This window comes from Erithacus rubecula (assembly GCF_903797595.1).
Source record: "Erithacus rubecula genome assembly, chromosome: 1".
NCBI lineage: Eukaryota > Metazoa > Chordata > Aves > Passeriformes > Muscicapidae > Erithacus > Erithacus rubecula.
The window spans coordinates 4808368-4819711 of NC_136658.1; the positions used below are offsets into that span (position 1 = coordinate 4808368).

Sequence of the window (11344 nt, forward strand, 5' to 3'; positions counted from 1 at the left end):
CTAGGAAAATCTTCTGATGTGTCTTCTGCACTCTTTATATTGTCATATGGCTGACCATCACTGACATGCTTTCTTAGGTTCATGTCCAATAAGAACATGAAATTTAACTCTCTCATGGGTCCCTACCAGTTCATTTTGACCCCTAGCTTGGCCCCATCTGCTTTACCCCTTCCTATCTAGAACAACTTTATTGTAAAGAGAAGCTCTTGCAAATGAAGAGTAACAAACCCCAATTCTGAGTAACCCCTGAGCAGCTCCCTGCTATGATCCAGCCCCAAGAGGTGGAGATGTCCTCTCAAAAAATAGCAGGGGGTCTGCAGCAGACTGGGTCTTGCTCCTGCAAATGCTGCAGTGGGGTTGTTTTTCTTTCCTGTCATGTGCCAGCCAAACAGAGTTTGTAATACAGAAATGAAAAGAGAAAAAAACTGCCTAATAATCTAATAAAATGTAGCTACCTCGAGAGAGGAGAGCAGCTTAATGTAGCAGACCTACAGGCCTCAGTCAGGGAATAATTTTAAAGGAATACATAAATATTGCAGCTTTTCTGTATTTTGCTTTCTGACTTGCTCTGGGGGAATACTTTTTTCCAACATACATGGAATGATTGCTGTTATTCACCCAGAGACCAGTGGGTTTGTGTTAATGGGTTGGCTATGAAGCCTGGCATGTTAGAGGAAGGGGAGCTGATTTTATGTTGGTGTTGCAGTGTGTTCATAGAATCACAGAACCACAGAATCATAGAATATGTTGGGTTGGAAGGGACCCATCAGGCTCATCAAATCCAGCTCCTGACCCTGCACAGGCCACTCCAAGAATCACACCATGTGCCTGAGAACATTGTCTAAAAGCTTCTTGAACTCTATCAGGCTTTGTGTTGTAACCATTTCCAGCAGGCAGTACATCATGGTTATCTTAGCTGCTTTCTATTACTAATCTAAATGTATTTAATGGTCCTTAAAATGTATTTTGGTGAGTATTTATTTATTTATTTACCAGTGGAGGTGTGTTGTTTGGTTTGTGATTGGCTACACAGCACTGGATTGGTTACACAATACTCTCTTCCTGAGGGCTGGAGGAGCACAGAGCTGCCTCTGGGGTGGATATTGGCCCATATGAATTTAGAATTTGGTTTCCTTGACTGACATTTACTTTCTGAGAACTCTGTTGCCTGTCAAACTCAATTGCTCAAATGTCTGTGGGAAACCAGTGGTGGTATGTGAATCTGGCCTCAGCAAATTCATTTTTAAAAATGTGAACCAATGTTCACTGGAGGAAAAATGAAGCATTTCTGCATTATTTGGCTACAGTGAGTCTTACAAGCTCATTTGATCCTCTTTCTTTTTCTGTCACCAGATTTTCATGACAAAGTTATATATGTACAGTGTTACAATTCCTGAGCTCCCCAGAAAGATCTTTAATCATCTAGACCATATGAGCAACAAACACTTCAGGCAAAAGCAAAGCTATTAGTTTTGCACTTCAAAGTCACAGGTTTTTCCCCCTATAAAGTATATCTTATAGAGCTGCCACTTTACATCTTAATTCTCAGTCTGTCCATACCTCTGGTGCTGCCACTAACCCAAATCACTGAAATTTTATTTATTTATGAAAGTGTGCAGAACCTGCCATCAGGATCCCCTCCTGTCTGCCCTGCTGTGAGGAGCTGCTGGATTCCCTCAGGAGCACTTAGAGCCTTTTGGGCAGCTGCATGGCTGCTGTGAGCCTCCCAAGGGAGCTCCCCTGGGAGCAGCAGCTCCCCTTGTGCCTGTGTGAGTCCCAGCAGTGCTGGCAGCGATGCCAGCAGGGAAGCTGCTCTGCAGCACCTGCCATTGCTGTGTATCAGGCTCTCTGCCATGCTACACTGAATTTTTCAATTCCTCAGTTCTGCCTTCTTTGTACTTTGGCCATTTGCAGTTCAGTCAAGCATGGTCTCATTCCTGTGAGCACACAGTGCTTTTGTTCTTTGGGGTTTGGTCTTCATAATTCCTTCAGTGATGTTTCATGGAAAAGTGTTTGTAGGGGGACTGTGCAGTCTGTCATCTTCTTACCTATTTCCTTCTAACAGCCTGAAATTTTATCAGCATTGAATTTGCTTGAGTACTGTCTTGCCCACATATTCTGAAAGAGGAAACAATTTGCTTGACCCATGTCCTTTGGATCAGCCATTATTTTTAAGTCTCTCCCTCAATTTCTCCCTCAGATTTCTCTTAGCCTGCTCAGCTGTCCCACTGTGCTGTTCGGAGAGAACTCCGAGGCATGACCTTGTCTCAGCTCAATACTTTATTAGTTTTGGCATTCTATGTATTTTTAAATATAGGTTTTCCTTTTATAGGATAAAGTATTTCTGTTTTAAAGGCTTGTTGAAAGATGTTTCTCTGTCTTCCTATCTCAGGCCCAGCAGCTGATCAGCACAAGGCTGTAGATGAGAACTGACTTCTGGCTCCTTCAGACACCAGCTAAAGGAAGAAATGGTTTGAGGTGTGCTGACTGAGGAGATAACTGGGGTTGGTGTTTCTGTCAAATGTTGGTTCCAGCTGTTGCTGGAGAATTCACAGTTGTGAGAATCTGAGCAGTCCCAGCAGGTAGAATTGGAGAAAAGAGGGGCAAGAACAGGATGAAAAGCTCTTGTTTCCTCTTTTCTCCCTCTCAGAGCATTGTCTTTGTAATGCTGCCATTTAAAGATTGAGTACCTATCCAAGGACTGAATTTAATATGTAATGTTGATTCAAGTTGCTACTATGAGATTTTCTAGCCATCCATCTGGTACAAAGCAATATATACTAAATCTGTCTGAAAGGACAGGCCAGCCTGAAGTAAATGTGCTCCTATCATGGTGTGACAGCCTGGCCAGCCTTGACAGTGGGTTCTAAGAATCACAAGTTTATGGTCTGTCAGCTAGTGCAAACATCCATCCATCAAATATCCCCCACTTGTTATACCTAGAAGACAGAACTGTGGAGGCATTAAGAAATGAGTGGCAGAGGGAAATTATCTGCTTTGATATATGCAATCTCTAGGATGAGAGAGAGCTGGGATGGTTGTACTCCCCTGGTCTCCAAATCACCAAACCTCCACCCATGAAGGTGATTGGATCACAGAGGTTTGAGACAGCACAGGGGAGATCCTTGTCCTCTTTTTTCAGCTCTGCCTTGCCCTCCAGCAGAGACTGTAGCTAAGAGATTTTCAAGTTTGGGCTGTTGCCACGAATGGTTTATTAAACAAGGTCTGTGTTCATGCTTGAGAGGCTTTACTAAGCATTAATGTCACTCAGTAGCCAAGTGTTCCACGGGGAGTGCTCCTGACTTCCCCATTGCCTGTCTGTCACAGCAAGGTGGCTCCCTAAGGGACAGGCATGCTCAGGGCTGTACACATGCCAGTTACAAACCCAGGGTCTGCAGGATCACTCCTGCCTTCCTGCTGCATTGTGGGGCTGGGGCTGCTCAGGTGGCACCCTCACTCCTGAGCTGAAAACCCCCAAACCACAGCTCCTTTATCTTAAAGGGTCCCTGTAGTTTCTGGTGCAGTTAAAGGTCCTTGTCCCAGTGTCCTCATTGAATTCTGGATTCATCCTTTATGCCCCCTCTCAGGCTCCTTGCTAGGACCCAGTCTTCAGCTTCCCAGCCTGCAGAATCCCATGGGATGGGAGGTTATGTGGAGAAAGTGAAGAAGGGCACTTCCTTTGGGTGGATGGGGGGATTCAAGGCCAGAAGGAGGGATCCTGTGAAAGCTGGAAAGTGGGAGAGCAAAGGATAAATTTCAGAGGAAGGACATAGCTGAGGGCAGAAAAGGAATTTCTTTGGGCTGGGCAAACACATCTGAAGAGATTTGAGTACCCAGAGGAGTGCTGCAGAGATGGTTAGCAGTGGATTCTCTCAAGGCCTTGTCTCCTAAAAAGATGTCAGGTCTTGGTTACTGCATGGACAAGCAATCAGATGCATGTGGGACAGGTTTTGCTTCCCTCTTCCTCCTGAGTTGGCTTCACATCACAGGTACAGAGGTGTGCTAGGACATGCAAGGAGATGCAGGGAGCATCTCCTTTTGCATCTGTTTGCAAGAGGATGGAAGCTCTACTTCCTGACCAGCTCCTCCTTCTTTGGTAAAGCAGAGGCAGGCAGGGGAGCTGGGAGAGGGGGTTCCTGTTAGCCAGTCAATCAATCATTTCCCTTTGTTTATTGTTTATCCCCCTGGCCAAACCCTCCCCTCATTCCTGCAGCTCTGGGCAATGGGAATTTTTGAGATCTCTGGGCATCAGAGGCTGGCGGGCAGCCTGATCCCTGCTAGCAGCTCATTGTCAGCCATGTGAGAGGAGAAACATCCACAAGGAGAGATGGAGTTAGAACTTTATTAGGAGAAACCTAGACACAACTAAAATCTCATGTTAAGGAAAACACACAGGTCTTTTCAGGATTAAAAAATACAAATATATAAAAACTTACAAACAAAAACATGGTTTCCCCCATCTGAGTGTGGATGTGTATTTAAATGTACAGGGAGCTGTACCAAAGCTGTGTATCAGGAGCAGGGATTCACTTTCAGTGGCCCTAAGAGAGGGAATGGCTCAGTCCCCTCATCAGCTGGTCCCAGGCCATTTGCTTGTGCAGTCCAGTGTTGGGAAGCTGTGGCCTGTGTCTGAAAGGGCAGTGCAGGGAAAACAACAGGAAGCAGCTTGGCTCTGTTTAGCAGATCCTTAACAGAGGGATGTCAGCTCTGCACTGAGAAAATGCATCTTGAGTGGGTGCTGCCTGCAGAGCTCACCCTCCAGACTCAAAGGGCAGCCTTGGGGCCCCAGTGTTTGCTCTGAGAGTGGTGGAAAGACCTGGTCCATGGGTGATCTCTAGCACCATGTGTGCTGGGGATGGAGTGGAGAGGATGGCCTGGGGGCAGAGCAGACACTTGCTGTGGGGACAAATAACTTGACTAGTGCTGGCTGGCAAGCTTGAGAGAGCAGGGAGGAGCTGAATGATGTGCAGGAGCTGAGCAGGACTCTTTGTGCTTGCAGAGGATGCTGAAGTGTTTTGGTAGGTTGGTGAGAAGACACAGGCCGTACCTCTTCTGCAGATAAATAGAGGATGCTTTTCTCTCAAGTGGGCAGCTGGCAGCACCCTTTCAGCAGCATTTAGGTTGCTTGAAAGATGAGTTTCAAAAAGGGGAAAACCACTTTGTTTCTACATGATACTCGTGAGATATCTGTTCTCACAGGAGAGTCACTATTTCTGTTAATGGATGTCTTGCTTAGGATTGATGACATAAGTATCTTGGGAAAATTCCCCAGTCTTCATCAACTGGTCATCTAAGTGATTTCCCTGGGGCCAGTCTGTTGCACTGACTTAGGAATGAGGAAGGGATTCCAATGTTAGACATGAGGCAGCTGTGCACTGGGGACCACAGATGTCCTTATTTATGAGGAAGAGTTGTTATATACACTGTGTCAAAAAATTCAAGTAGGATTTATTGTGTAGGTAACCTGGTATAAAATATCTGGGCTCAGGTAGAGAAAGGGAGGGTTAGAAAGAGCCAAAATGAAGCAGATGAGAAAATCTTTCTTTCACAAAGCCGACTGGTGTGTTTCTGCTCCCTGCAGATGAGAGAAGCTTCAGCTCAGTATAACTGCCAAGGTGATGTTGCAGATGTTGAATAGAGACCACAGAAGATGCAGAGGTCTAGTCAGTCTGTTGAATGCAGTGTTGCAGTTGATACCCACTGGGCAGGAGTCTGCTGGCCTGTGCTGTACCAGGCTAAGGGTGGGGAGTCTCTAATCCCTGTGGGTCCCACTGTGAAAATACAGCTGAGGGCTTCATACCCTGAGATTGGTGTCTCTCTTCAGTGCCTGTGGCTGCCCCTGCCTTGAGCTGTGAGAGGTGCTGTCTGGAAAGGATAGAGAGAGGACATGAAAAAAGGGAGGCTAGGGACCAGAGTTTGGAGTCCACTTTGCAGAAGTTTCACCGAGTTCTGGGGCAGCTCCTTCTCCTCGTGGCTGCTGCAGCCAGGTCACACGGACAAATCATCCGACCTTGCCTTGCTGCTGGCACGGCTGGCCTTGCTGAAGCGGCGCTTCTCACTGAAGTAGCTCTCGGGGAAGGCAGGGGCTGCGCACTCACTCGCCACCTCTGGACTCTCCGCGTAGCTCGCCTTCACGAAGGGCCCTTCCCCAGCAGCGTCCTCCTGGCCGTGGACCCTCTCGGTGGCGAAGTTGGCGGTGTTCTGCTGCGAGGCCACCTTGTTGCTGAAGGGGCTGATGAACTTGCCGTTGGGACTCGACAGGCACTGGTTGAAATCTGGTGGTGGGGTGTACATCTGAGCCCTCTCTGCCTGCGGGGCGGACTCCAGCCTGCCGGGGGCTGCGCCGGGGCTGCCTTTGTAAGAGCGGGAGCACCTCTCCTTGGCTTTCTTCCAGCCCAGGTGGTACAGCTCGGCCAGGCTGAGGAAGAGGGAGAGCACCGCCACAGCCAGCATGAAGACGATGAAGACGTTCTTCTCCGTGGGGCGGGACACGTAGCAGTTGACGGGGTGAGGGCACGGCGCCCGCTGGCAGATGTACAGGGTCTCCAGGAAGATCCCGTACAGCACGTACTGCCCCACGATGAAGGCCACTTCCATGGCAGTTCGAATCAAAATGCTGTACACATAGGTGTTCAGCAGGCTGCCCCTGAGTATGATTTGGCCTCCTGCTTCATCCCAGCCAGACAGCTTAGTCTCTGCCTTCTCCACCGCGGAGCACTTCTGCTGGTAGTACGTGTCACCCCCGTTCTTGTTCTCTCGCGCCTCCATCTCTGCCTCCTTCATCCTCCTCTTCTCCTCCATGCGCACCGTGTGCATGGCGTGGCCCATGTACACCAGGGACGGGGTGGACACGAAGATGATCTGCAGGACCCAGAAGCGCACGTGGGAGATGGGGAAAGCCTTGTCGTAGCAGACGTTCTCGCAGCCGGGCTGCTGGGTGTCGCACATGAAGTCGGACTGCTCGTCCCCCCAGGAGGACTCGGCCGCCGTCCCCAGCACCAGCATCCGGAAGATGAAGAGCACGGTCAGCCAGACTTTCCCCACCACTGTGGAGTGCTTGTGGACCTTCTCGAGGAAGTCTCCCAGGAAACTCCACTCCCCCATTTCTGCTCACCAGGAGGGGTGAGAAGTCTTGAGAGCTGAGCGCAAGCCTGTGTTGGGAAAAAACAGAAAATGGTTCTAAGGAGGGTTAGGAAATGCCCAGCTGGTAATGGATGGAATGAAATGGGGTTTTTTTTGTTTTGTGTCAGAGGAAATGTTTTCATTTGACCTGAAAATGAATGAGGTCTGGTTTGCTGAAAACTTTGCTTCACATCCACTGGAAACCTTGTGTTGTGTCTCGGAAATTTTTTTCTTTTTCTTTTTTTTTTTTTAAATTCAGCTACTGAAACAAAAAGTGATCTTTTTTTACATGACTCATCTACACCCAAAACCTTGAGGGTGAGCCAGATTTATTTTTGATTCAGAAAGTCCTTTCACTGTGATCTGCATATTGCATCCTTTATGGACTGGGTAGTTAAAACAGCATTAATCTTTCTGTAGACTGCACTCTGGAAAATCCTTAGAGGGCTGATCCCCTGGGAGATAAGACTGGAATCTCTAGCCTGGCCTGAGCAGTGGCACTGTCAGATGTTGCCTTTGTTTAACACCTACACCAACACCTGGAATGTGAAGTGCTCACAGCTCTGGGCTTCCTTTATGAGCCCAGTGCAACCACTGAAGTGCAAGGAAAACCTTTCTGTTGTCCATCTACTCCATGTCTGTAGGTTTTGCTTTGGTTTTGCAGTGTTCCCAGCTGCAAGTGTTTAATTTACAAGCTGCAAATGTTTTAGGGGAGTGTAAAGACTTTGGTGGGCTGTGCCAGTCCTGGAAACCTAATCTGCTGCCGCCCTGTCGTGCCTCTCTGAGTGGGAACTGCTGCAAAATCTAAATAGTGGGTCTTGCTCCTCTGCTTTCCTCAAATTCTGAGGAAAAATTCACAGTTCAAATGAAACAGGCAAAGAAAAAAGCCTCTTTTGAAGTGCCTCCCAAGGACCAGCAATTCCTGGGAAGTGCTGTTGGTAGGTGGTCTGATGACAGGGAAGGTTTGCTGGACTGGGAGTAAGATTGCAAAGTGGAGATGCAGGAGAGCCTGCTTCAGTTTCGTTTCTGACTCTGACTGCTGTTTCTGGCCAACTCACTTAACCTGATGGATAAAAAGAGAGCAGTGGCTTTAGTCCATCTTTTATGGGGCTCTGTGGGAGTGCTTGAGCAATCATTTGATCCAGTTATGCTCACCATACTTACCTTCCCAGGCCACTGCAAAGCTCTCCTTGGTGAGAATTAAGGGCTGGGTGGTATAAAGTGTGCAGTATTACCTTGGAGCTAATGTCCTCCCACAGTCATTCTTTTGGAAAATGGCATTTTAATAAGTAAATGTAAAAATAATCATCATAATGAAATATTAAAAGCACTAGGCAAGGTAAATCCCAAAGCCACAGGGACCAAACTGTTAACTCTCCTTTATTGTTCCTTGTCCTGTCTTTAGGAGCCAATTATTTTTATAGTGCAAAGAACATTTGTGGAGAGCAGACACTGTTAAAAGCTGAAAATTTACTGTAGCAATATAGCGTAGATTTCCTGTGAGCAAAAGCTGGAGAACAGATACACTTGTTGAGGGAAAAATATCCCCTCCTCTAGTTATGTGAGTGATATAATTTAATGTAGCAGCACACACAATAATTCATCCCATCGTTTGTTTCCGTGCTGTGTCCAGCTGCAAGGATGGATGGGATGAAGATCAAAAGTTGAATCTTCAAATTCCTGATGCTGCTGAGGGCTGCCCTGGGGAAGGTGAGGGTTGCCCAGGAAAGGAGACAGGGCAGTGGTCACTTCCTACCCCACCACCTGTCAGAAGCCATGTGAGCAGGGAGAAGGGACATGCAGGAAGCAAAGGATGGGGTTTGGCTCCTTCCTGCCCTGGCAGGCATGCTGCAATCATGCTGATGGAGATCCTGGTGGCTGCTTGGCATATGCAGAAGCTTTGATTTACTGCCAGCCCAGAGCTGCAGGAGCAGTAACACAGAAAATCAGTTGGTCTTTCTGGCTCCTCTCCTCTGCACTGGTGAAAATTGGTGAACGTGTGGGTTTGCCTTACCTTCCAAAATGGCTTTAGTGCAGTTACTGCATTCTGGAGAAATTAGCATATGGCTTCACTCCAGGAGCACCAGGGGATTAAATACAGATAAATCACTGTGGCACTGAAATCAGTGTGTTTGCTTTTCTTTTCCCCCAGAGTGCAGGGAAGGAAACCAGCTACCTACAGCTCAGTGTTTACACGTGTCCAACATCACTGTGCTGTAGCACAGCTGTATGTGTGGAATATTCCTCACAAGGCAGCACTTTTCCAGGTGAGGTTATGTTGTTTACACATGCCTTTTCTTGTTTCACCTTGCTTGGTAGTGTAAATATGAACACAGTTCTCCCTGGATGTGCAAAGGCTGGATTTTTTCTTACTGCCATAGGGAAGTACAATCACAAACTGAGCCTATCTTCCCATCCATTCTACTGTGTGCAGGTTGTTTGGAGTTTTACAATAGCTTGTTTTCCCCAGGGAAGGCTTCTAAGCCTAGACACTTGCAAATTGTAAAAATCAGGATGTTCAGGACACAAAGTAAAGCAAATATAAGTGCAAGAGGAATCCAGAAATAAAAAATGTTAACGGATACAAGAAGAACAGCAATTTACCTGTCTCATACATGCACAGAATACTTCAAGAGGCTGTAAATCAGAAGGATTTGAAGCTGGCAGTCATGAGGCTTAGGCTAGATAATAGGGACATTTCCTCTGCCCTCCCCAGCACAGAATGTCTAAAGAAAGAACTGCCCTAAGGTGCCTCCTGATCATCCTTCCCTGCAGAGAGCTGAGGTGGCTGCTGCAAGGGCGTAGGTGGCTACAGGGGAGCAGATTTTGGAAACCAAGAGAAGGAGTTTCCCTCCTAGAGCAGCATTTTTGGCTTACTGATACTTATTAGTGAGCTATTTTTGCAGTGCCAGATCAAGGGTCTTTGAGAGCATCTAGTTCTCTGCTGCCAGCAAGAAAAGAAGGATTGTCACCTCCTGACAGCTTTTCCTGGCTATGCAGAGCTGCCCCTGACCTAGCCTTTCTCCTCATAGCTTTACTATTCTTGGGAATTTTCCATATAGCTCCTTTTCCTCATTCCCAGACTACTGTTGCCCTCACATGCTTTGACCTCTCAGCGACTGAGCATCTGCAGCCTTTTATATCCCTACTTTGGGCTCAATTGGACAGATCTTGTCTAACTCTGGTGAGTGGGCAAAAAATACCTCTGGGTATTTTTGTGGGGTCTCATAGGAGACAGTCTTGGCAGCAGGGTCGTGCATATTCATGAGCAGTGGGCTGTGCCACTGCCCTTCCATGCTTTCTGCTGGATCCACAGCAGAGCTGGGCGCCGTCACGGGATCCTGGCACCGGGAGACTGTGTGTGACACAGACCAGCACAGCTTGGCACAAACCCAGCAATGTGGCTAGCCCTGCTCAGTCATCACCTGGAGTGCCACTGAAGCTGAGGAAAGCTGAGCATCACCCCTCAGGCCAGGCATGGAGCCTGCTCAGCTCCAGGCTGCCTTGTGACTGCCAAATTCCACGATAAAAATACCCCGGCGGGGACGGCACCTGCTGGTGTGCCAGCCCTGGGCTGCTCTCTGCCATTCTTTTTTTGCACTACCTTTATCTGCAGGAGGGGATGTGTCTGTCCTGCCTCACCTCTTGGTGATGCCACGTGCTCTGAAGGACAGGTGAGCATTTCCCATCACTGCTGCTCCCTCCAGCCAGCACGCTCATTCTGGTTGGAGCTAACCAGGGCTCTGGTGAACAGCTGGCAAATCCACACCAGCCAGCCAGCAGGGCTGTTCCTGTGCAATCATCTTTATATGAGTTTATTTCCCTGGGGGTGGCTAGGAAGAAAGCTTGCCCCTCTTTAGAAGACAGGCGAGACTATCAGCAGGGATATAAATAGCTGAGCTCAACACTTCCAGCTAGCTTTTCCCACAAGGAAGGTGACAGGAGGTTGCCAACTCTGCGGGATGTTTCTAAAATAAAGTGGAGAGTCTGATTATAACACTTTCTGCTCTCCCTTGCTGGGCTCTCCTCTTCCCCATGGCAGATCCCAGGGTCACATGGAGAGGCTTTCTGAGGAAGGTTTCTTTGTGTGCGGCAAGCACAGTTCCCAGGGAGGGGGAAAATATTGAATTCAAAGCCATTTATGCCCAATCTCTGTGTGTAATTTGCTCAATCAGGTACAAATATGTGTCTTTGGGAATTAATGAGATTTCACAACAAAGTG

At 47.8% G+C, this 11344-nt stretch overlaps 1 protein-coding gene across 1 annotated transcript; it reads right to left on the reverse strand.

The window, feature by feature from the left end:
• Nucleotides 1–4328: 4328 nt before the first annotated feature.
• Nucleotides 4329–8684, reverse strand: GJA5 (gap junction protein alpha 5). The gene has a single exon (XM_079318147.1). It carries the CDS (start codon nt 7102–7104, stop codon nt 5989–5991), a length of 1116 nt encoding a protein of 371 aa, XP_079174273.1. The 5' UTR covers nt 7105–8684; the 3' UTR covers nt 4329–5988.
• Nucleotides 8685–11344: the final 2660 nt, after the last annotated feature.